The sequence below is a fragment of the Anolis carolinensis genome, chromosome 2 (assembly GCF_035594765.1).
Source record: "Anolis carolinensis isolate JA03-04 chromosome 2, rAnoCar3.1.pri, whole genome shotgun sequence".
Classification (NCBI taxonomy): Eukaryota; Metazoa; Chordata; class Lepidosauria; order Squamata; family Dactyloidae; genus Anolis; species Anolis carolinensis.
The window spans coordinates 251,733,263-251,759,988 of record NC_085842.1 but is presented as its reverse complement, the minus strand read 5'-3'; the positions used below and the strand labels follow the sequence as shown (position 1 = coordinate 251,759,988).

The 26,726-nt window shown below is 40.0% G+C and overlaps 2 protein-coding genes across 5 annotated transcripts; both read left to right on the top strand.

Annotated features, from left to right (window-relative positions):
* On the top strand, positions 1-9,618 carry isca1 (iron-sulfur cluster assembly 1). Of its 2 annotated transcripts, XM_003216457.4 has the most exons (4): positions 82-337; positions 7,633-7,686; positions 8,566-8,671; positions 9,341-9,618. In XM_003216457.4, the coding sequence occupies exons 1-4, from the start codon at positions 257-259 to the stop codon at positions 9,487-9,489; spliced, it is 390 nt and encodes a 129-aa protein (XP_003216505.1). In that variant the 5' UTR covers positions 82-256; the 3' UTR covers positions 9,490-9,618. The 2 variants fall into 2 exon arrangements, with proteins under 2 accessions (XP_062828128.1, XP_003216505.1); XM_062972058.1 differs by lacking the exons at positions 7,633-7,686; positions 8,566-8,671; positions 9,341-9,618 and adding an exon at positions 3,743-7,020 and having other exon boundaries at positions 1-337.
* Positions 9,619-18,425: 8,807 nt separating this feature from the next.
* Positions 18,426-23,762, top strand: LOC100562734 (uncharacterized). 3 transcript variants are annotated; one of them, XM_062972060.1, is made up of 4 exons: positions 18,426-18,700; positions 19,339-19,449; positions 21,441-22,005; positions 23,282-23,762. In XM_062972060.1, exons 2-4 carry the CDS (start codon positions 19,378-19,380, stop codon positions 23,533-23,535), a joined length of 891 nt encoding a protein of 296 aa, XP_062828130.1. In that variant the 5' UTR covers positions 18,426-18,700; positions 19,339-19,377; the 3' UTR covers positions 23,536-23,762. The 3 variants fall into 3 exon arrangements, with proteins under 3 accessions (XP_062828130.1, XP_062828129.1, XP_062828131.1); XM_062972059.1 differs by lacking the exons at positions 18,426-18,700; positions 19,339-19,449 and adding an exon at positions 19,878-20,015; XM_062972061.1 differs by lacking the exons at positions 18,426-18,700; positions 19,339-19,449 and adding an exon at positions 19,991-20,116.
* Positions 23,763-26,726: the final 2,964 nt, after the last annotated feature.

Below are 26,726 nucleotides of genomic sequence, written 5' to 3'. Positions count from 1 at the left end.
TCGGACTCTCCTCTCGCTCATTGGCTAACGGGAGACGGGGAGGAAAGGCGAAGGGGCAGAATCTTATCTACGACGGCTGCGGGTTGGCCTCACGTCACACTAGCTTCCGAATTCCCCAATACTAAGGCAGTCCTCGCCTTAGTGCCCGCCCCTCCAGTGACGTCAGCAGTGCGCCGGGACGTCCTTTCGTCCGCCGTGTCCATGGACAACCTGAGAGGACGGGGCTGAGCGAGAGAGGAGGGGAGCAGACGAAGAAATGGCTTCTTCGATGGTCAGAGCCACCGTCCGGGCCGTGAGCAAAAGAAAAATCCAAGCCACGCGAGCCGCCCTGACGCTGGTCAGTATTTGCGGGCGAAGAGCAACCGCGTCTCCTCGCTCTCTCTCTCTCAAGGTGGGGGGTGGGGTTGTTGGTAAACAAGCGTACTGCGCATGCGCGGTCTCAGTGAAGGGGGAAGAGTCTGGTGGTCCTCCGAGAGAGGCCACCCCGCCCTCCCTTTTTGCACCAGATCCTTAACTGATCGTGAAAGCTAAGCAGGGCCAATGCTAGTTAGTACTACTTGGAAGGGAGACTGCCAGTATCACAGTGATTCCCAAACCCCTTCATGTGTTTTGGACTTCAACTCCCAGATGCCTCGGTTGTCTTGGCCAATGATCAGGGCTCGTGGGAGTTGGAGTCCCTGTGAGATCAGACTTTGGAACAACTGCTGGAGGCTGAATTTCAATTTCAATCCTATTATGAACAGCCCAAATACCCAAATGACACCAGATCCTTTCTGAAGCTCAGCACGTCTGCCCTAGTTAGTACTTGGGTAGGAGACTGCCATCGAATCAGGTGATGTAGTAATAAATACTAAAAATAAGAAAACTTTATATACTGTTCAATTCCACTGAAGGAACTCAGGGCAGTGAACAACAAAGTCAGCAAACATTCAATGCCGTACCAAAAAACAACCACATAAACAAATAACCATAAGCAATGGATCTTAAGTGTTATTTCACCAATGGATTCAGTGAGGCTTTGGATAGTGTTGACTTTCTCAGAGCCCTTGGTGGCGCACAGGCCTGTAGCGAGGGGGGGGGTAGGGGTTCAACCTCCCCCCCCCCCCGAAATTTTTCAGGTTAAAAAAAACCCCTGGTTTACTCATGAATTTTAACTGGTTAACCAAATCCCTATGCTAAGTCTATGAGACGTAAAACATTAAGAGTCCCTCCAGGCACTATCTCAAGCAGATATTGACAGGTCTGAACCCGGGGGGCGGGTGGGTCAGGGGTTCAACCCTCCCCCCCCCCCCAAAAAAAATTTCAAAACCCCTCCCGAAATTTTTTTCTGGCTACAGCCCTGGTGGCGCAGTAGGTTAAACTGCTGAGCTGCTGAACTTGCTGATATGCTGTATTTTATATGTTGTGTGGCACCATTGCGTGCTGTTGTAAGCCACTCTTTATTACTATATATGTACACATACTATATATAAATATCATGTATATATTTTATAAATACACTATATATATTTTATATGTACAGTGTTCCCTCACTACTTCGCAGTTCACTTTTTGTGGATTTTCTGTTTTGCGGTTTTTCAATAAACTCTAAAAGACTATTATAAATAATAAAAAATTGCTATTTACACCCTAAGGAAGGAAGAAGGAGAAGCCAAAGGGAGAGAAAAGGAGCCCAAGCGGCAACGGGAGAAGGAGGCGATTTATCAACACACGATTGGTTGATAAAGACTTAAAATAGTGTACAACTACTTAAATAATGTATGACTCTTACAATAAATATAATGTCCCTACTTTGCGGATTTTCACTTATTGCGGGTTGTCCTGGAACCAAACCCCAGCGATAAGTGAGGGAACACAGTATAATGTCCAAGATTCATTGGATGCAGGCGAGATCAGGAAATCAAGGCTAGAGTGGATCCATTGAACTCATTGGTGAAATCAACCAACCAAGGTCCATTGAGTACATGGGAAGAATGTCAATCAATGCTAGAGTAGACCCATTGAATCTACCAGCTGTTAGGAATTATGGGAGCTGAAGTCCAAAACACCCGGAGGACTAAAGTTTACCCATGTCTGGTATAGACCCACTGAATTCATGGGGATTTAGGCAGCTAACACCATCCCAAGACTTATTGAATCCATGAGACATTGGTAAAGGTAAAGTTTTCCCCTTGACATTAAGTCTAGTCGTGTCTGACTCTATGGGTTGGTGCTCATCTCCATTTCTAAGCCAAAGAGCTGGCGTTGTCCATAGACACCTCCTAGATCATTTGGCCGGCATGATGCATGGAGCACCGTTACTTTCTCACCAGAGCGGTACCTATTGATCTATTCACATTTGCATGTTTTCGAACTACTAGTTTGGCAGAAGATGGGGTTAACAGCGGGAGTTCACCCCACTCCCCATATTCGACATTTGACTAAGACTAGAGACTAGAGTCCAGATTCCCACTCGGCCACAAAACCCACTGGGTGACCTTGGGCAAGTCACACTTTGAGCTTCAGAGGAAGACAAGGGCAAACTTTCTGAACAAATCATGCCAAGAAAACCTTATGATAGGATTGTGTCAGAAACAACTTGAAGGCACTCAACAACAGGATACACTTAGTCAAACATATACCAAGCACATTGTACCAACTAAAAATCCAATATTCGTATCTGATTACTTTCAAGGCCTTTCTTGTTGGAACTGAAGCAGTTGTTTGGAAATTCCACTAAAACTTAGCTAAAACTAGTTGTACGTGCAAAACTATGAAATCTATAGGGTCACCATAAGTCAGCAGGTGACTTGAATGCACATACATGCACCTGCTGTAGATTTATGTTAACAAAAAGAACAAGAACTATAGAATATGAATTATATTTGTCCTGGGCCAAAGCAGAATTGATAACTCTACATTCCAGTCAGTATGATAAGTGGACGCATGAAGGCAAACAGGTTCAAACTAGCTGACACTGCCCCAAGTGTCTACTGGCCCTTAGCCCAGTTAACACCATGTATTTTAGATGTGTAGGGTCTATACACATGATTGGGACCCAAATATCACTAGAAGTGTAAATCTTAAGTACATAACCTGCTCCATGAATGGGGTTTTTTGGAGATGAAGTAGAAGGAATTCTAACTAACATCATTCCCAATGCTCTTATAGTTTGGGATCTGATGTAATGTGTTTGCTTTATTTGTTAATCCTTCCATGTTATATTATTCTTTTTCTGATTGCTAAAATTGTTTGAATAAATGCCTAACTTCAAACAATGTAATTCACATCTGCTAGAAGTTTTATTTGGAAAATATTTTATATAATATTTATGAACTTTCTAAGGTACAATATGTCAGTAATCTGTATGTTTGTTTACATTGTTTACATTTTAAATGAATTTTTATATGCACTGAAAATTGTTAGTATATGTTTTAATATGTCCCAAAAGTTGTGTACTACATAAGTAGATTATTTCTTAAGTTACATATGCTTTTTAAGTGTTAAATCAGTGCATGAATGGAGAATGGGATCATATCCACTGCCCCTTCCCCAGCCTCCATGTGGGTCAGTGAAAGGTTAGAACAGGTTCCATACGGGTACAGTTATTTGTGCAGTTGAGAATCCTTGTTACACCAGGATTCCCAGTTGCGCATATAGACCCTTTGCATGTACAGATCTGAGCATGGGACATTGGAGGGAACAAAAGCCGCAATTATAAAAGGGACTGGAAGAATTACAAACTGTGGCATCTCCACGGCAGGTGAAACGTGAACCAGAAGAGGGGCTACAGGAACGCTGGGAAGCTCAATGGCAGGAGTTCCTGAGGACGCTGCAGGGCCCTCATTCAGAATGGGAGCATGTCCACATGTTTGAGGAACCCACACCGCCATGGGATGACACTAAAGGTTTTCTGGCCTCCTTCGAGCAAGTTGCATCCGCCTGCCGGTGGCCTCAGGACAAATGGGTTCCCCTTCTTCTGCCGGCCCTCAGCGGAGAGGCTGAAGAGGCCTTCAGCAGCCTCAGTGCCCAAGACAAGGGAGACTACAGGAAAGTGAAGGCAGCAATCTTGCAAGGGGAGTCCAATGCCAGGGAGAGGCAGCGCCAGCACTTCAGGCAATTCCGCTACCAAGAAACAGAGGGGCCTAGAGGTGTCTATAGCCAGCTCCGGGAGCTTTGCAACCAGTGGCTAAAAGTGGAGCAGCACACTAAGGAGCAGATTCTAGAGGTGTTGATCCTAGAACAGTTCCTGACTGTCCTGCCTCAGGAGATGCAGATATGGGTCAGGGAACATGGCCCAGAGACCTGTGCCCAGGCTGTCCTTCTAGCTGAGGATTTCCTAGTTAAACAGAAGGAAGCCATGGGGCTCATGGAGCAGCTCCCAATGTCGCAGGCTTTGGGGCTGGTGGCAGATGTGGAGCCCTCTGAGACAGGCCATGTTCAGTCCCCAGATGCCTGGAAAAGGAACCTCTGCAAGGAGGAGCAAGTTGGTGAAGGGAGCTCACTGGGAGTGAGGCAGATCCTTGAGAACAAGGAAAACAGTCTTCATCCGGAGAATCCAGATCAAATTGAATCAAGGGACACATTGAGAACAAGCAATGTTTTGCAGAGCTATGAGGGAAGAATAAGGTGTGGGAGTCATCAGGGATCAGAGAATGAGCATGTAGCTAACCTTGAGAAAAGGATGGAGAGACCCCTACCCAGCATGAAATGGAGATTTGATCAGAGGGGACCCATAGAATACCAAAAGATTCACCTCTCGGGAAGCCATTTCGGTTGGCGCTCAGGCCTCGGAGTACGTGGGAGATTTAATACAGGAAAGAAAGCATATGAATGCACCGAATGTGGGAAAGTTTTTGATCATAAAGGGAATTTTAAGAATCATGAAAGGGTTCACACTGGAGAGAAGCCATACAAGTGTTCCCAATGTGGGAAAAGCTACATTCAGAAGGGAAACCTTATGATACACGAGAGAACCCACACTGGAGAAAGACCATTTATGTGCAGGGAATGTGGAAAAACATTTAGTCAAAAAGGAAATCTTGCCAAACATGAAAAAATGCACATTAAAGAACCTGAATAAATGTTATATTTCTGGAATAATTGTGATGCATAAGCTGTTACTGACTTATAGCACTGAAATAATGCAAAACTGGTAGTAGCCTGGTCTCTATGCATTTTGGTATCTGCAATTATATAGAAGTACAAAATAATAACAGTTATGGTTGTGTTGAAATTATGTTGTATAGCAATATGCCTTATATATAAAACCAATGAGGTCAGCTATTTTCCCTAAAAAGGGCCTTAAAATATTTCAAATACAAATACTCGTTCACTCAAAAGTACAAAGAATGGGGAATAGGGCCAACACAAATTCATCTGTCTCTTTGTCTTGCTATCCCTTTTTTCTCTCTTTTTCGTCCTCTCTATGCATATACTGATTTAATATGTGGACAGAACTTGAATTGGGAGTTAGAGCTCTCTGAAAAATATAGTCAATCACCACTTTATAGAAATAAGATTTGACTGATATTGTTCATTAAGTTACTCATTGATGAACTGCAAAAATGTGGGGTGTTAATTTGTTGTGGGAAAATACAACAACAGAAAGCTTTCTCTCACACATATTCTTGAGTGTGTTTTTAAATTCTGCTCAGTACAGGGTTAATAATAATAATAATTTAAAAATATTCTTCTATCCCACCACCATCTCCCCAAAGGGACTTGGGGCCACTTACACCCGGCACAAAGTTCCTAAAAACATAAAACAAAAAGTACATCTAAAATAAAACACAAACTGAATGAAACAAATAGCATATAAAACCATGGAACAATGGTGTAGTTCAGGGGTCCCCAAACTTTTTAAACCGGGGGCCAGTTCACGGCCCTTCAGACTGTTGGAGGGCCGGACTATAGTTGAAAAAAACTCAATAAACAAATTCCTATGCACACTGCACATCTTTTATTTTGAAGTAAAAAAAACCAAACGGGAAGAAATACAGCCTCAATGTTAATCATAATCATAATAAAAATAATAAAGAGGGTTGGAAGAGACACCTTGGACCATCTTGTCCAACCCTCTTCTACCTTTGTGCACCAAAAGCACAAGCAAAGCACCCCTGACAGATGGCCACCCAGCCTCAATGTTGTTAATCATCATCATCATACATCACACAGTCCTAAATGCCAGGGAAGTGTTCAACTTGTGATTTTGTGATACGAAATCCAGCAGAGAGAGAGATCTCGTTTGCTGTGTTATGCTGTGTCTTTGTGCCAATAATAATAATAATAATAATAATAATAATAATAATAATAATGAGAATTGGAAAAGGGCCATTTAGTCCAACCCCCTTTTGCCTTTGTGCACCAAAAGCACTGGCAAAGCACCCATTAGTAAATTATTAATTAAATAATAATTAAAATTCCATTATAAACAAGCAAATCTTTAGAAGGCACACAACAGGTGAGAGAGGAGGCGGGAAAGGCGGAGGAGGGAGCCGCCATCACGGGGCCCGGATAAATGGCTTCAATGGGCCGCATGTGGCCCCCGGGCCTTAGTTTGGGGACCCCTGGTGTAGTTCATGCATTGACACATGACAACATGAGGAGTATAGCTGCACCATTCTCTCTTCATTAGATTTAATATTACTTGCAGATAGAAGAACATGGCTCCACAACCATGAATGTTACAGAGGGGGAGTTCATGATGCTAATGAAAGTGCAGTTGTTTGGGGGTTTGGTTTTTTTGGGGACAACTTTTAAAACACGTGCACAATCTTCCTCCACCACTTCATCCTCACTTCTCTCAAAGTCTTTAAGGAAGCATCTGTTTATTAGGAAGGGGTTTTTAATGCTGTGCTGTACTGGCTTTATTTCTTGTATTTTTAATTAATAGAGGTTACATTGTTTTTAATTCTATGCAGGGTTTATTCAACAGTGTATGTTTTATATGTTTTTTTCTGTATCTGTTATAATTTTTGTAAATGGCCTTGAGTTCCAGTTCTGGAGAAATGTGGCATATAAATAAAACAGTAAAATGATCATAGTCCTAATTATACCAGCACTACAATACTATAAGATCTTGGTCAATGGAAAGCCACATAAGCATGAAAATAATTGCATTAAGGAAAGCCCAGCTAGTTCATTCTTTGCGGGAGTAGATTTGTACTGTCTTCTCTCTAAGAAACAGGCACTGCTGTTGTGTAGATTTCCAAATGTTGCAAAATTGCAACTTCAAGTATTCTTCATCTCTGTCTATGCTGGCTTGGACTTCTTTCTAAAACCATTCAAGTTGTGAGGAGCTACACAATTTCCACCTCTTAAGTTATCTGTATCTGGATATCACAGCATGCACACGGGAAAGAAGGATGGATAAGTAACACATCTGGACTGTATTCAAGGTGCTATTCTGCAATTTTTTATGCATTTCTTTTTCGTATTTTTTAAGTTTAACAAAGCATTAGTGGAGCTTTACATTATTTTGACCTTTGCCCTTCACAAAAGGTGTTCCAAAAGATGCAGAAACTGACAAATATGACGAGTAAGGAGATAGAATTGCTACCCTGATCATTTGTGCATTGTTTATAAAAGTATAAAATGGGATTTGGCATGACAGGATGCAGTTGATACCATTAATGTTGAAATATTTTTCAGACTCCTTCTGCTGTGAATAAGATAAAACAACTACTTAAAGACAAACCTGATCATGTAAGTAAATGTGTAGGGTATTTCTAATATTCTTCATATATTTGATAATCGTTTTCGGTGTTCTGTTGATGTAATACTGCAACAACCCTATGAAGCTATATGAGATGTGATGATTATATTGCTTCATAAAACAGAGTTGTTATTCCACATTGACAAGTGGATGTGACATCTCTTTTAAATGTGGAAAATATCAATCCAGCAACTGCATTTTCAGCAATGTGGAAAGTCATTTTTTCAAACTGATATGGGTTTTTCCCCTCAGCAATTTTATGATATACCTTGTAAAATATGATATTGCGTTTTTTGAACCTCTTGAGTGACAAATCAACCAATTTAGCATTGTAATTCAATGCTGTTTTCTCTCAATAAAAGCCAATTCCATAGTGCAGGTGTTTGTAGTATAGTTTTCTGGACCTTGAGCCTTTTCTGGCTGTTGCTTTTTGGTGTTTGTTTACATAGTTGGAAGCAATGGTCCCAGTCTTCCAAGCATTTCTTACACTTAATGCCAGTAAGATGAATGAGATTTTAGTGATGTTTAACTTGTGCAGTTAGCCCTGCACATCTGCTTAGAAAAAGGTGTCACTGAGATTAGTGGCACTTACTCACTAATAAGTATGTATAAAACTATAGTTTTACATTTCTTTAGGTGTTGAAACTTTGGATTTCTTTGGAAACAGTAGTTGATATGGGGGAGCCTTTGGCTTTATGATAGCCTACATGCCCATGACTCTACTCCCACCCAGCATAAGATAGTAGTGTCGGATTTTGGTAGTTGTTCATCTGGAATAGAGAAGAACCCCTGAATTAAATGTAGGGTAATTAGCTGGTTTTAGCTATCTTTTTAAGAAAACGAACTCAGTATTAAAACTTTTGTTTCAGGTAGGAGTTAAAGTTGGCGTCCGTACAAGAGGCTGTAATGGACTTTCATACACTCTAGAATATACAAAATCAAAAGGGGACTCAGATGAAGAAGTAGAACAGGATGGTAAGTGTGGTTTTGAACCATCAAGACTCTGAAATCATATTTATATTCCTTATTTGGTGTTAACTTTCATCTTTGTTCTTTTTGATGAGTGTGGAAGCATATTCTTAAATTTAATAAGAGTCTGTAAAGCAGAGCAAACTTACTGTTCTCTTCCGATAAACATAATGTTTAATTGTAAAATGATGTTTGGTAACCAGTTGCTAAAGACCCAATAATTGAAGGTGCTCAGTTAGAAGTAAGTCCCATATTATAGAGGGAGCATATCCAAGTTCTTCAAGTTTAAGATCATAGTTCTTACACTGTAAAATACAATTTTTAATGATACCATCATGCAAAAATTGGAAAATTATACAGCTAATATAAACCAGCAGGTCCAGACTATGACTACATAGTCCACTTTTCTCAGTTATAAATTATGAAAGCATTTTATTTGCAGAGGAATATGGAATCCATACAGAGGTTCCATGAAACCAAATTAAATAGAGCCTGAAGTTGTCAATTCTTTTGAAAAGAGATTTTATAAAATTAGTGAGGAAATGGGGAATGTAAATTTTGCAAGATGTTATCAGCCTGATAGATGGAAATTAGAACCCAACAATGTGTGCCATTATGCTAATAAATTTTGCATCTATGAAATTTCATTCTGTTTTTATTCTCTTTTTACTTAAGGTGTTAAAGTGTTTATTGAAAAGAAAGCGCAACTCACCCTTCTAGGAACTGAAATGGATTATATAGAAGACAAGCTGACCAGTGAATTTGTTTTCAATAATCCAAATATCAAAGGAACCTGTGGTTGTGGAGAAAGCTTTAATATTTAAAGTATCAGGACAATATCCACGATGTACTTGTGAAAGTAATCACTTGGCATGTGTTTACTTAGTTTTTAAGCTTTGTAAAATATGGCTGCCTTCACAGGAAAATAAAAGTACTGCCTTTCTGAAGTGTAATCTGTGTGTTAAATTGCAGCCCTTACATATTTCCAAAGTTTGATAAGTGAAAGCACTTTGAGGTCAGCAGGATATCTTTATTTGCAGAAAATCTTTGTACATTGAGATCTCATTGGTTCTGCACAAGACACAACCTGAAAAGTGTTATGTATGCGAAGTTATATTTCCACTTGTATTTCTTGGAAAAGTCAGAGTACTGTTTGCATTGAACTTCCTTATTAGACTTTAAAGTGAAACTTACGTGTACCAAAAAAAATAAATTTTTTCCCTCCCCCCCCCCCAAAAAGCCATGAGCCTTTAAAACAAGGATGTTGGCATTCTGAAAGGCTCATATGTTTATATAGTTTGATGTCAATTAATTTTCATTTAAAATAACTTATATCTACATCTTGTTCACTACCCCAGTGTCTTTGTTTCGTTGCCACTAAGAAAACCACTAATATTTTAAGGAATGCTTTTTATCTTTTTATCTTTTGGGGGGGGGGGAATAAGACATAATTTTATTTTAATTGTCTCCCTTTAAAATCCTTTCTTTTCTTTTTTTGGTTTAGTAATACAGAGGCCCTGAAGCTAATACAAATTCTCTGCACAGTTCATATGTCTGCATCATTTTAAGCAATCAGGTTTTGCAGAAAAACAAGTTACTTCTTTTCTCAGCAGTTTTCTTCAATAGCATTGTAAGATCTGCATATGTTAGTATTTTGGTTAAAGTTCACCCTGACAATTTAGTGAAACATTTTAATTCTTATTATCATTTGTTTGAATAGGAAAACAGGAATATTTTTCAAAAAATGTCTGTCTGTATTTAATATGATTGCTTATGATTCATATCATGAATTTAGAAATCAATGTAGGACTTGTTTGCATAGTCTTCCAATTAAGACACTATTATGCTTCTAAAAGGTTTAATCTTTCCATTTATCTGTTCAGGAGGAAGCAAAGCCACATTTCCACCCAAACCTTTTTAGAATTCTTTTATAGCTCATGTTCAGTTATCTATTGTAAGCAGACATGTGTACTAGCCTATTTGAGAGAGAAAAATATGTTACTAGATGATTGCTTGGCGTGTTACGTCACATAATTACTGGCTGCAGTCATACATGTATATTAACACTGGGGGCAAAGTCTTAACTGTGAAAGTCGTCCAGCAGTAGCAAAAACGGCTTGGAGTCAGTTGTGGAATCCCTTCCCTTGCAAACTTTCAAGGAAAGGTTTCAACACACTCTTCCTCTGACACAAGCTTTACTGCAACTGGAAAAAAAGGTCCAGGCAAGAGCCAAGAAATGTGCAACCTTCACATGTTGAATCTGCTTCCATAGAGGGTTGCATATACGAGTGTGTCTGGGAAAAGCCTAATATTACTATTCTTCCATCCTACAAAAAGTTGGGCTCCTGCAAGCTAAAGTTCCCTATGGGCACAATTTTGTCTAGGACTAGGAATGTAAGCCGTACCATACATGAATGCTATTAATGTACTCATTTTTTTAAAAAGAAACTACTGAAGAATGTTGTATATTCCCTTTCTTTTGTATAAAAGGTCTGTGAATTAAATGTGCACTTCCATACTATAAAAATACAAAGTCTTGTCTTATTTGAAAGCCTAACGCACAAATCAGAAGTCAATGTTTGTTGGTAATAGTTTATAATTGAGTGTACACCTTTTCTAATAATCTGTAATATGTGCAATATTGTTCCTTAGATCTATTATAATAAATTACAAGGTAAAGGTTCCCCCTGACGTTAAGTCCAGTCATGTCTGACTCTGGGGGTTGGTGCTCATCTCCATTTCTAAGCCGAAGAGCTGGCGTTGTCAGTAGACACCTCCAAGGTCATGTGGCCAGCATGATTGCATGGAGCGGTACCTATTGGTCTACTCACATTGGCATGTTTTCGAACTTCTAGGTTGGCAGAAGCTGGAGCCAACAGCGGGCACTCACTCCGCTCCCGGGATTTGAACCTGGGACCTTTCGTTCTGCAAGTTCAGCAGCTCAGTGCTTTAACACACTTCGCCACTGGGGCTCCTATAATAAATTACCTTTTGATAAAAATGGTATACATCTCTGATGATGTCTGCAGCAAATCACACCAGAACATCTTAGTTGTGGTTTATCAGAGTTGTTACATGGATTATTGTACTCTTGTTATTCTGATTGAAAGTTATCAAAGAGGAAAAAGGTTGAAAGAATTGCATTTCGGTGACTTTGTTTTTACTTTGTTTTGTTCAATTCTGTGAAGATAGAATTTTAAAAGTGCCTGTTCATGCCACAAATTCTGTTGAAATTTGGACAAAAGGTATGGGTTGTGTTTAAAATTTGAGAATGAATCTTTAAAATAATTTTTTTTAGTAGTTGGATCTTTGCAGCAGGCACCTAGATTTTAAAGGGGAACCCATTTGCTTAAAAGTGAATCTGAATTATTTCAATGTAAGTAAAATTATTTAACTTTACTATTTCAATCTCACTGGTATAAATGGAATTAATAGAGTGATAATTCAGGAAAAAGGGATTTCAAGGATATATCCATGTTAGTTGAATCCAGAAAGGATAGAAGGAAGCAGAAGGAACCTAGAAGTACTTCCACTTTGAAGAAACTGGATTTAGGCTCACTAAAATAAGTACGTCTTTAAATGCTTCTAAATATCCCGTGCTCTTTCCTTTTAGTGACTAAAAATAATGCCACCCATCTTATCTGCTTATGGATTAAAGGGGGTGATATTGGGCTAGGTTTGAGCCATAAACTAATGTCAGTGGGTCATAATCTCACCTTCACTGCATATTGACATTTAAAAGAACTCATTTAAATTGCTGAAAATATACTTTTTAAAAATTCTAAATTCAGCATTGTAGTTTGACTTTAAGTCAGCTGGTGCCAGCAGAGGCTTTCTTTTAAAAGCATAAGGGAATGAAGTGGCTCCATTCCTGAGAACTGAGGTGCGCTCAACGGGGACAATATACTCTGAGATGACATGGGATTAGATGTGGGGCACCCTTCTCAGATCTGAGTTGTGTCAATGCTAATTATTTGGCAAGACATTTTTAAAAAACATAGAATTTAAAGATGAGGCCAAAAAAAATATATAAGCCTAATTGACTGGGAGCCAGAAGAAATAATCTAGCAGAGTGAAGACTGTAGTCAAGAAATCAGACTAGGACTCGGAAGGATAACTATGGAGGCAGTAGACAAGATCTTGAAGTTTACTTATCACTGGAAACTAAAGTTACAATTGTCTATGCTACTGCATGTGTGGCTGAAAACTGGATAGTGAAGACAGGTGTGAGGAGGAGCACTGAGATGTGCTGAAGAAGAGTTCTATGAATAGTGTCCTGCTAAAAAGACAAATAAATTGGTCCGAGAGCAAACAAAGTTTGACGCCAAGATGACCAAACTGTCACACTTCAGCCATATCATGACTTGGTTCACTATCAAAGAAAAAAAAAGCTTAGTAAGAGAGAAGGCAGTAAGAAAAGAGGAAGGCTTGTACCAGTGTGGTGTAATGGTTTGAGCATGGGTGGAGACACATGGAGACATCTAGTCGACTTCAATTCATGGCCACCCTATGAAAGAGGCCCCATCTATATTGCCATATAATCCTCTTTCTGAATCCAGATTATTTGCTTTGTACTGGATTATATGGCAGTGTAGATCCAGCCTAGAGACCTACAAGTCACCCCATCATCTCCTGCTCCAGTCTTTCCATCTTAATGTGGTCCTCTTGCCCTACTGCCTTTTACCTAAATATTACACTATGCAACAAAACTTGAGAAAAATATCTTCCTGGTTTGAAAGTGTTATTTCTGTTTAATTGTATGGTACTTACTTTTAAAGTAGTTGTTATACTCCAGAAACGTCATTTTTGTGGCTGCCGTGTCCCCCAAGTCCCCTTGGGGAGAGAGGTCAAGGTATAAATAAAGCATTACATTTGTTGTTGTTGTTGTTGTTGTTGTTGTTGTTATGCTGAATTGGTTGAGACTATGTGTGATATCCATTGAAAAAAATATAGCAAAATGTGCTGCTGGATGTCCTGCAAAAACGAAGTATTGACAGTTTAATAAACTTTTCCCATGTTTTTATGATAGAACCAATGAGGAAATCACATGTATAACCCAGGAACAAAAATCCTGTTACACAGTGTAATCCAGATTCAGAAACTGGATTATATGGCAGTGTAGATCCAGCCTGAGAGCCCTACAAGTCACCCACCCTATCCTGCTCAGGACTATCAATCTTAATGTGGTCTTGTTCTGGTGCCTTTTAGCTGACCAAGTATTATGGGTGGCTGTGAGTTTTCTGGGTTGTATGGCCATATTTCAGAAGCATCCTCAGAGGTTGTGAGGTATACTGGAAACTAGGCAAGGGAGGTTTATATATCTGTGGAAGGTACAGGGTGGGAAAAATAACTCTTGCTTGTTGCAGGCAAGTGTGAATGGTGCAATTAATCATCTTGATTAGCATTGAAAAGCATTGCAGCTTCAAGGCCTGGCTGAGTCCATGGGAATCCTTTGTTGAGGTGATTAGCTGGCCCTGATTGTTTCATGTCTTGAATTCCCATGTTTTTTGAGTGTTCTTCTTTATTTACTGTCCTGATTTTAGAGTTCTTTAATACTAGTAGCCAGATTTTGTTCATTTTCATGGTTTGCTCTTTTCTGTTGAAATTGTCCACATGCTTGTGGATTTCGATGGCTTCTCTGTGTAGTCTGACATGGTGGTTGTGAGAGTGGTCCAGCATTTCTGTGTTCTCAAATAATATGCTGTGTCCAGGTTGGTTCACCAAGTGCTCTGCTATGGCTGGCTTCTCTGGTTGAGTTAGTCTGCAGTGCCTTTCATGTCCCTTGATTCGTGTTTGGGCAAATCAACGAGACATTCCACATCATGCCCAGTGTAGAATACATCTCACAAAGTTAAAATGGTGGATGTGGGTCTTAATGAGACATGCCTCATTATCACAGGATGTCTACGCCCCACACCACTGGAGAAATTATACTGTTTAGCTAGCATTGCACCGCCTGACATCTGCTGCAAAGTAGCAGCCAGCAATGAAAGGACCAAGGCATTGACATCTCCAGCCTATCCCCTGTTCGGGTATCAGCCAGCACGCCAATGCCTTAAATCAAGAAATAGATTTCTAAGATCTACAGAGATACTCACAGGAACACCTCAGCAAGCGAGAGTCCAAAGATGGCAGGCTAAAACCCAGAAATTCAATCAGTGGCTGACGCTGGGTGAGAGACTCTCTCCTGGGCACACAGAAGACTGGGCGCTGAACAGACTCCATTCTGGCACCACGAGATGCAGAGTCAACCTTATGAAACGGGGCTACAAAGTGGAGTCCTCAACTTGCAAGTGTGGAGAAGAGCAAACCACAGACCACCTATTACAATGCAGTCTGAGCCCTGCCATATGCACAATGGAGGACCTTCTTATAGCAACACCAGAGGCACTCCAAGCAGCCAGCTTCTGGTCAAAAGACATTTAGTATTAATGCCAAGTTGTTGTTTTTTTACACTTGGTTTGTGTTTTCAAATACATTACAACTTGTACCCTCAGTTTGCTTCTGACACGATAAATAAATAACACCTTCCAATAAAGGATTCCCCCAGGCAGGAAGCAGCCAGGCTTTGAAGCTGAAAGGTCAATAAATGCTAATCAAGGTGGCAAGGTGGAATGTGGCCATTTGCAACATTCACACTTGCCTCAAACAGACGAGTTCTTTCACTCTGGACATTCCACAAATATATAAACCCGCCTACCTAGTTTCCAACACCTCACAACCTCTGAGGATGCCTGCCATAGATGTGGGCGAAACATCAGGAGAAAATGCTTCTGGAACATGGCCTTGCACTGTTTTATTGACCCAGAAAGCACTCTGAAATACTTTGTAGCTGATGAGTAGACTATGCGTGCAATCACTTAAAAATTAAGATTTATGATCATGTGCTTCCCTGTTTTGTAGGTGGAAATCTCTCTGCAGTAGTGTTCCCTCAGTTATCGCTGGGGTTAGGTTCCAGGACCACCCGCAATAAGTGAAAATCCGCAAAGTAGGGACACTATATTTATTTTAATATTAATGCATTATTTTAGTAGTTATATACTATTTTAGGTCTTTATCAACCAATTGTGTGTTCATAAATCTCCTGTTGCTGCTTGGGCTCCTTTTCTCTCCCTTTGGCTTCTCCTTCCTCCCTTCCTTAGGCTGTAAATTGAAAATTTTTATGATTTATGATAGTCTTTTAGAGTTTATTGAAAAACCGAGAAACAGCGAATCCGTGAAAAGTGAACCGTGAAGTAGTGAGGGAACACTGTAATCTAATATCCTACTTAGTCATCTTGTGGTTCTGTAGGAGAACTCACAGTAACCAGTGATTCTGGCCATGAAAGCCTTCAACAACACAGTTTTGGCAGTTTAATTTATTTATTTACTAGCTGTGCCCGGCCACACGTTGCTGTGGCATTGTCTGGTGGTGTTGGTGAGAAATTGTTGAGGTAGTGGTGGTATTGAATGTCTGTTGTATGGTTGTCTTTATATTTAGTATGCATTTGGTTGTTTGTGTACTGTGAAAGTGGTGAGGATAGAGGGGGTCTATGTCCCTGTGTAGTATTGTATAGTATTTATACGTTGTCCATGTGTTGTGAATGCTTGGATTGTGTCCTGCTGTATAGTAGAAAGGGTTGGGCTGGATGGCCCTTAGGGGTCTCTCCAAACTCTTGGATTCTATGCTTTTATTATTATTATTATTATTATTATTATTATCTTCTTCTTCTTCTTCTTCTTCTTCTTCTTCTTCTTCTTCTTCTTCTTCTTCATCATCATGCTTGGATTGTGTCCTGCATGGCAGAATTGAGTTGGACTTGATAAGTGAGACTCTACTGTATATTTATAATCTTATATTATCTGTTTAGAACTGGATTATCTGTGGCCCCTTCTACACAGCTGTATAAAATGCACACTGAAGTGAATTATCTGGCAGTGTGGAGTCAAGATAATGCAGTTCAAAGCAGATAATATAAGATTATAAATGGGTAATATTGCTGTGTGGAAGGGCCTTGAGTCTACACTGCCATATAATCCAGTTAAAATCAGATAATCTGTGGAAAAGGCCTAAGTGAGGTCTAACTGTGCCTGTCCCCTGGGCTGAGTAGGTTGCTAGGAAACCAAGTGGGCGGAGCTTAGCCCTCTAACTGGCAGCAATTGGATAAAAACAATCATTCATGTCCCTCTAATTAGGACTTTATTTTTCTTGTGTTTTTGTTGTATCAACCTAGAGCCGTGGATGATAGGTTGTGTTGTCAAATTTCAAGGTTGGGGGGCCTGTAGTTTTGTTGTTTTGTCCGGTGCCCTGATTCCATCACTCTTTTATATATATAGATTTATTTATTCCCGATATTTCTACCCCGCCCTTCTCCCCGAGGGGACTCAGGGCAGCTTACACAACTGGCAGAATCACTATCAGTACATCATAATACAATAAAATAAGAATAAAACAGTTAAAATAACATAGTAATAAAATACAATATATAAAGGATTTAACACAGTGCAACACCGAATATATATGCCAAGGTTTAATAAACCTTTCCCACAGGGCCACAGCCAGAAAAAAATTTCGGGAGGGGTTTTGAAAATGTCCGGTGGGGGGGGGGGGGTTTGAACCCCTGCCCCCCCCCCCTCGGGTTCAGACCTGTCAATATCTGCTTGAGATAGTGCCTGGAGGGACTCTCAATTTTTTGCATCTCATAGACTTAGCATGGGGATTTGGTTAACCAGTTAAAATTCATGAGTAAACCAGGGTTTTTTTAACCGGAAAAATTTCGGGGGGGGGGGGGGGTGTTGAACCTCGCTACAGGCTGCTTTCCCATGTTTTTTATGATAGAACCAATGAGGAAATGACTTTATAACTCAGGAACAAAAATCCTGTTACACAGTGTAATCTGGATTCAGAAACTGGATTACTGTATATGGCAGTGTAGATCCAACCTGAGAGTCACCCCATCCACTCTTGCTCAGAACTGTCCATCTTAATGTGGTTTCAGGGTTGTTGTATGTTTTCCGGCCATGTTCTAGAAATATTCTCTCCTGACGTTTTACCCACATCTATGGCAGGCATCCTCAGAGGTTGTGAGGTATGGAGGCATGGAGGGAGGGAGGGAGGGAGGGAGGGAGGGGGAGGGAGAGAGAGAGAGAGAGAGAGAGAGAGAGAGAGAGAGAGGGAGAGAGAGAAGTTCCTTGCTGAGTTTCTCCATACCTCACAACCTCTGAGGATGCCTGCCATTGATGTGGGCGAAACGTCAGGAGAGAATACTTCTAGAACATGGCCATACAGCCAGGAAAACATACAACAACCCTGTGATCCCGGCCATGAAACCTTCGACAACACATTAATGTGGTTTTCTTGTCCTGCTGCCTTTTACCTGACCAAGTACGTTATTGCCTTTCCTAGTGGAGACCGGGGTTCAAATCCCCGCATACCTATGAAAACCCATAAATCACACTGTACCCTTGAGAGGAAAACTCTTAACAAGTCCCGTTGAGAAAATCCAGCGATAGGGTGGCCCTAATTCAGAAGCGACTTGAAGAGAGAAAGGGTGTGCAAGGGCTGTGGATGAGCGGGTGACTTGGAGGTCAAGCCTTGCTAAACCCGCCAGAAGCCGAGGTCAACTGGAGGGCGCTTGGGAACAACAAGCCTCCTTTTCCTCCTCTCAAACACCTCCCCAAAACACCAGCGCTTCTGGGGCGGCGCTGTGACGCGATAAAGAGCTCCTGGGGAAAGGGCCGCCTCCTTGCAAAGCCCCCCCACCCAAGCCCCCCCCCCCCCCCCCCCGTAAGGCAAGGTAAAGCAAAACAATGTAATCTCACGCAGCCCTCCGGAAAGGTCTGTCTCTAGCTTTGTAGCCTTGTGTAGGAGAAGATCTGTCTCCATCTCTCTCATCCTTGGGTCTGGCGCTGGAGAACCAGACCCAAGGAAGCCACGGATCCATTCTGTGGCATCCTGGAAGGGAAGGGGGGCTGTCCTTTCACAAGGTCTTGAGCCTTCTCTGCCCAAGAGTGCTGGTGCTTCCCTAAACTACAGCTCCCAGGATCCCATGACAGGTAAAGTGGTGTCAAACTGCATTTATTCTAGTGTAGAGCAGGCTTGGGCCAACTTGGTCCCTCCAGGTATTTTGGACTTCAACTCCCATCATTCCTAACAGCCTCAGGCCCCTTCCTTTTCCCTCTCAGCCGCTTAAGCTCCTGACACAAAAATATATACAGTAGAGTCTCACTTATCCAACGTAAACGGGCCGGCAGAACGTTGGATAAGCAAATATGTTGGATAATAAGGAGAGATTAAGGAAAAGCCTATTAAACATCAAATTAGGTTATGATTTTACAAATTAAGCACCAAAACATCATGTTATACAACAAATTTGATAGAAAAAGTAGTTCAATATGCAGTAATGTTCTGTTGTAATTACTGTATTTACGAATTTAGCACCAAAATATGATATATTGAAAACATTGACTACAAAAATGCGTTGGATAATCCAGAACGTTGGATAAGCGAGTGTTGGATAAGTGAGACTCTACTGTATATGATACATAATTAGCTGGTTAATATAGGATTGTAATGAAGACTGAAATGTATTGATTTAGTCAGCAGACTTTTCTCTGCATTGTTATTTCATTCTTTTTTTTTATGTTCCCAAACTAATAAATGTTGCCCATCTCTTTTTCTCCCTTATCGCCAGAACTGGATTGTTTTGCTTTGCCAGCAAAGTGCAGCTGCAATGAGTCAACTTAAAGAAGATGAACCAACAAATAATGGGGAGAAGAGTGAATTGTTTCCTTTAAACTGCAAGGTGAGTGATTCACCATGGGAAAACTGCTTGGCAGTTTTACAGTATCTTGCGACCTCTCACGTTTTAAGGTTGCAATTATTTTTAACTATTTTAACTATTGACATGTTAGCTCTTACATAAAGTTTTTTAGCTCCATCTACACTGCCACATAATGCAGTTTAAAGCTGCATTATATGAATCTATACTGACCATATAACACAGTTTCCAACTGCATTATATGGCAGTGTAAATGGAGCCTTTATGATTTCCCCCCAACTGATATGTAGTCATCTGTATATGGGCTTTAACTATAAAGATTTTGTTTTCTTTCTTTATGAAGTTGTTCTAAAAACTGTTGGATATTACAGCCTTCATCAAGCCTCCTCTAGTAATTTATCTATAATCCTGTTGCTTTCTTAATGTATGTATGTTCTGGCATGCAGTTTTCTTTCTTTTCTCTATGTTTTTCCTGAGAAGTTGTGGAAAGAGCTGCAGACCACATGATCTGCTCTGAAACGAGCACAGACTTCTTTAGACCTTGGGACTGCTCAAATCGCAGACTTGCAACACACTTGTTGCTGTTTATTGTAAGAGAGATGTTCTGACCGAATGGCACATAAACTATCTCAAACATATCTGTAACTTACTGATAAATTGTGTACCTGTGTGTGCTGAACACATGAAGGTCGTGAGTAAACCAAATGTTATTTTTACCAAAGTCTACTTTATTTTATCTCTTGAGTGCATAATATAAAACAAGTTGTTTTATAGGAAAGTAGATATATTTTTAGATATGGGAGAGTAGATAAATTTTAAAGAGCCCCCAGTGGTGCAGCAGATTAAACCGCTGAACTGCTGAACTTGCTGACCAAAAGGCCAGTGGTTCAAATCTGGGAAGCAGGATGAGCTACCATTTTTAGCCCCACCTTCTGCCAACCTAGCAGTTCAAAAACATGCAAATATGAATAGATCAATAGGTACCACTTCAGCAGAAAGGTAACAGCGCTCCATGCAGTCATGCCAGCCACATGATCTTGGAGGTGTCTATGGACAATGCTGGCTTAGAAATGAAGATGAGCACCAACCTCCAGAGTTGGACACAACTAGACTTAACGTCAGGGGAAAACCTTTACTTTACTAGATATATTTTTGGGCACTGAAAAAACCCTTCTGAACAACTGCTTTTTATGTACTGACATATTATCAGTTTCCTAGAGACAACAGATTGTTCAGTCTAACAACTGAAGCCAATTGCCTTGCATAATTACATTTGGCTGTATACCACTTGAGAAGATTCTATTAAAACTGGTTTTTGGCTCTTCTCTCAAAGGTTATGATCTCTAAAAGATCATGCTTTTAAAAAAGAAACAGCCTAAGAATATTAAGGATATCTGAGGGGAACATATTCATCTGTAATTTCCTGTACTATTTTCCAGTATCGTCCCACAATAAGTTTATATTATCTTATAATTTGACCAACCAAGGCCATTTTATAAAATTTGGCATGCAGTAGTAGCGGGGATGTGAACCTCTGGGCTGGGAAGGTGGCAACATGAGCCACCATTTGCCACCCCTGGTCTGAATCAAGTAAAAAATGCACAATATACTATTATGTTCAAACCCAGGATTTTGTTTTGTTGCACTCCCATTTTGGTTAGTTTAACTTCTAGTGGGTGGGGACGAGAAGGAGAAAAAGAGGTTTATACACCAGCACACGGCTTATTGCCAGTAAACCAGAATTTATCATGCAACAAGGACACAAAGTGTCTTCTGGATAGCTTTCGAATCTCTTGAGTGACTGCTGCCATTGCTGTCTGATTTTGCCATCTTATATCGAATCCATTTTCTTTCTATGCATTATTAGCTTGTGTATAAGCTTTATTATACTGTTCTGCTCAGTCTTTGTAGTTAATTACCTAGTGGATCCAGAATTCAAAAGATCAGTTCATAAGCTATTATAGCTTTCAATTCAGAGATGAGTGTCTATATATTGTGTCTGTTTCTTTCTCTAGGTATCAGAACTATTACTGGCCCATAGATGCCTTAAATGGGGACAAGAGAAGGACCTTTCTAGGGTGGATGTTTTGGAGTCCCATGCATCCCTTTTCCATTCTATTCGGTCAATTTTAAAAGCTTGGAAGAAGACTGCAGAAAATGATAAGGCCAAACGCTTGGAGGTCAAGAAATCCAGTGGCATTTCCTTAGCCAGCCTTCAGGTGCAAGATTTTGTAAAGGAACATTTTGATTTTCTGAAAGACAGAAAAGAAGACAAAGACACCCGCAGGAAATCGCGTTCTAAATCCATCAGCAGACCTGGACATTCCAGACATCCTCTTATGTCAAAAAGAAAGGGACGGAAAGCTGATCGTGAAGAGTTGCCACCAACACGCTTGCTTCCTTACTTTAGTTTAATTAGGAATTGTTTTCCGTTGCCACTATCTATCATCCAAAGCCTATGTCTCTCAAGAGAGATACAATGCAGGATCGAACGTTTTACTCAGAAGCGCAGAAAGAAGGAAGAAGTAACTCAGCTTGGATCAGAAGAACTTCCGATGCTTAAACTACAGACAATAGAAGGTTGGCAGATTCAAGTAGAAATAAGTAAACATGTTAGAGAACAGGACTGTTCAGAGCCTAGTTTAGGGTAATTAATTCTAAGTGAAAATACCGTATTTAAGTGGTTCATAGTTAACATCTAAAAATGAAACTAGAGCTGTTACCCAAAGCACACTTGCCACAAAGAAGGCCGATTTGAAGTCACATGTACAGAAAAATGTTTAAGAATGTGATTTGCAGGAGGCAAAGGTTTAAGGAACAGTTCCTAACCAGGGCAGCTGTACTGCATGAAGGAATCAGCCATAGGGCTGCTATGAGTTTTCTGGACTGTATGGCCATGTTCCAAAAGCATTTTCTCCTGGTGTTTCACCCACATCCATTGGCAGGCATTCTCAGAGGTGGTTGAGGCCTGTTGGAGACTAGGCAAGGGAGGTTTATATATCTGTGGAAGTTCCAGGTTGCAAGAAAGAACTCTTGTTTGTTGGAGGCATGTGTGAATATTTCAAGTAATCACCTTGATTAGCATTGAAAAGCCTTGCTGATTCCTGCCTGGGGGGGAATCCTTTGTTGGGAGTTGTTAGTTGGCCCTGATTGTTTCATGTCTGGAGTTTCCCTGTTTTCAGAATGTTGTTCTTTATTTACTGTCTTGATTTTATAAATTCCACAGATACATAAACCTCACTTGCCTAGTCTCCAACAAACCTCAACAACCTCTGAGGATGCCTGCCATAGATGTGGGTGAAACATCAGGAGAGAATGCTTCTGGAACATGCCATACAGCCTGGAAAATTCACAGCAACCCAGTGATTCCGGCCATGAAAGCCTTCGACAACATAGAATCAGCCATACTTTTAAAATTTATGCATTATATTAATGTCAGAGAAGCCTACTACAGCCATGGGGTCATAATTAATGATGAGCACTCTGACCCATATTCCCCTTATGATGCAAAGTAAAGCCTTTTTAAATCATTATGTTTGGTGGAAAGCAGCATGTAAGAAGGTATGAGGAAGCTTTCTCCCTCTATGTTGCTGGATGACATATCCCATCAAGCTTCATCACCAGTTGTGGTGGCTTGGGCTGAGGATATCAAGGGAGCATGTGTTGCCCACCCCAATAAAACTCAGTAGTTGAAGTGGGAGTAAGAGTGTGTGACTCACTCCTCATTTCCCCTCTTTTAGGACAGCCACTGAATCCTGTCTCTCTCCTAACTTTTCTTTGAATACTATTTCTACTCTTCCCCCACTTTTAAGATTAAAAAAAATCATCTGCATCTTATGTTTTTTCTGTTTTTCAGATCCAAAGTACATAACCTTTTCCAGCCTGAGGGAGCTGCAGTGGAAGTTATTTAAAGGTCTGGTGAAAAGGAAACCTGGAACTATTGGAATTTGGAGGGTACCTTTATACAGTTCGGGGATTGGATACACAATGACTCCTCACAAACAAGAATACGTCCTTCCTCTGATACCTAAAGACTGGATAATTGATGACTCCCTCAAGTTTTCAGAGGAAATGACACACCGACTTCTCCAGTATAATCCTCCGTCTTGAATGGAAAGGCAGTTAAATAGAGTTCTGGAAAAAAATCCAACTAAAATGCATTGAACAGTTCACAGTGCTAGTATAATTAGTATAATTCTAATAGTACACAGTGGCTGGGTTGCTTTTGTCATCTGTCCAGAGCATATGAGTGTCATTCCTGGTGGTCTAAAAAGTACACAGTGTGAAAGTATGTCTCCATCAAACGTCTAAAAATAAAATTTCTCAGATAATGTCTATTGCAGATCTCAAGAATTTATTTCTAAATTCTACTCCAGCCATCTAACCACTATGACACGCTGACTCTCCTGCAGGTATACATATCGTAACAATAAAACATTAAAATTGGTTTGGTTGAACTCAGGCCCAAGCGCAATACTAAGTGCTAAACAAGGTCTCGTCTCTACTATGGTAGGGTACTAGTTAAAAACTAGAAATAATTGTCTTCTTTCACATTTCTGTCATAGGTAAGAGTCATTTTAAGTTTGATACATGGAGTGCTTTAAACAAAACAACTGTTGATACAATTACAGTGCATCTCTATATTGATTATATCGCAGACTATCCTTGAGGAGCCAGGATGCTCTGTCCTTCCTGTCCTTTAATCAGCAAGTCAAAATATTGTTATGCCATCAGGCTGACTGGCTGGGGTTGGGCTTTTAATGCTGTGTGGTGCTGCTTTTAAGATTTATATATAGTCTTAATAAATGTTAATATTTTTAATGTTTAATATTTAACTGCTTTTCAAATCTTATATTTAGGGTTTTTTTTATTAATGCATAGTATAGTTTTTGATTTGCATGGTTTTAAATGTGTGGTAAAGAGCCTTGAGTCCCATTATAGGTGAGAAAGGCAGGATATAAAGGAATAAAATCACTGTAATTCACCTTTAACTGCCATGGTTACATCCTGTAGAATTCAGAGATTTGGCATGTTCTATGGCACAGAATTCTAAATTCTAAATAGAAAGAAGTCATGGCAGTTAAAGTGGAGTCAGGTGTTAGAATTGTGTAGTATGAAGGGTCCCAATGTGGGGGTTCTACAGGGTTTTCATCAGAACTAAAGGAGCCCCCGGTGGTGCCGTGGGTTAAACCTTTGTGCTGGCAGGACTGATGACTTGAAGGTTGGGTTGCTGACCTGCAGGCTGCCAGTTCGAATCCAACCTGGGGAGATCGCAAATGAGCTCCCTCTATCAGTTTCAACTCCATGCGGGTACATGAGAGAAGCCTCCCACAAAGATAGTTAAAACATCTGGGCGTCCCCTGGGCAACGTCCTTGCAGACGGCCAGTTCTCTCACACCAGAAGTGACTTGCAGTTTCTCAAGTCACTCCTGACATGGAAAAAAAAAAACAGAAGCAAACTAATTCTGTATTTATGTTAAGGGTTTGTGGTGGCAAAGATCTGGAGGCCCATCTATAGAAACACAATTTAATGTACAAGTTATAGCCCACAAATCTCCATATGGCTTGAGTCCAGCCTATCTGAAGGATCATATTTTCTCTTATGAGCCTTCAGAAGTTTTGAGACCTTCAGAGGCGATCCTTCCCGTGGGTCCCTTCCACAGAGCTGTATAAAATCCACATTGAACTGGATTATATGGCCATGTGGACTCAGATAACCCAGTTCAAAGCAGATTTTGTGGATTATCTGCCTTGATATTCTGGGTTATATGGCTGTATGGAAGGGCCCTAGGTTCCACCTCTCTCAAGAGCACATTTGGTGGGAATTACGTTTTTATAAGTCACCTTATTTAGTTTTTAAGTATATTTTTGTCCAATATTACTGTGAGAACCCTTGAGTTCCATTTTTAGAAGAAAGGCAGGATATCAAATTAATTAAAATAAATCAACTGAAAGTTCATCTAGACTGGAGAATTATTACAGTTTGGCACGACTTTTAACTTCTATAGAATTATGGGAATTGTAGTTTGGCGAAGCATCAGCACCTTTTGGCAGAGAAGGCTAAAGACCTTGTAAAACTACAACCACTATGATTCCACAACACTGAGATATGACAATTAAATAATTCTGCACTGTAGAAGCATCCTAAGTGTCTTGGTTATATGTAAGTGTCATATAGCAATATGTTAGCTGCTGCCATCTGGTGACCATACCTTATCTGTATAAATAAAATTAAGTTTCTTTTTTCACATCATGAAGAGATTTTTCATCAAATTTGGAGAGTATCTTTATAATAAACTGATTTAAAATAAAGGATATCTGCTATATATTAAATTTGTTTTGGAGACAAGGAACACTTGCAATTATTTTTTCATTGGATTTTCCCCAACATTTAAAGGTTAATTTTAGATTATCCAACTTCACTTTAAAAAGAAGTGCTTTGATTGTGTATTCTTGCATGGTATGGTCTCTTCCAACTCTATGATTCTATATTAGACTAAGCAGCATACACAAATATCAATTTTGGAGAACCTGGGGGTGGCGGAGCGACATTATTGTATCATTCCTACAGAGCAGGGCCCTTAGAACTGTGTAGATCCGCCCTGTGTCTTGCACGGACTTGAGTTCCCAATCCCACCCCTTGTTCCAGGCTCCATGATAGTATTAAATAATGCATTGGAAGAGGCCTGCTCTCTCAAGGGAAAACAAGAATGAGATACAATGTGAAGAAAGTTTCAGCACTCATCCCCCAGAGCAGCTGAAACTGAGCAATCATTGACAACCGTTAATAATTCTCTCAAGTAATGCAGAGTACTACAGCTAGTATAAAAATAATCCTGTTAATTATAATTCCAATGATAGAATATTAATAGATTTAGAGCTGTCTCATGCACATTTTAAAGTAATGTACTTAGTGAGAATAGGACAGGTATTTTAGAAGGGATAGGCCACCTATACAGTAGAGTCTCACTTATCCAAGCTTCGCTTATCCAAGTTTCTGATTATCCAAGCCATTTTTGTAGTCAATGTTTTCAATATATCATGATATTTTGGTGCTAAATTCGTAAATACAATAATTACAACATAACATTAATGCGTATTGAACTGCTTTTTCTGTCAAATTTGTTGTAAAACATGATGTTTTGGTGCTTAATTTGTAAAATCATAACCTAGTTTGATGTTTAATAGGCTTTTCCTTAATCCCTCCTTATTACCCAAGATATTCGCTTATCCAATGTTCTACCGGCCCATTTATGTTGGATAAGTGAGACTCTACTGTACTGATGAATCTATCCTGGATC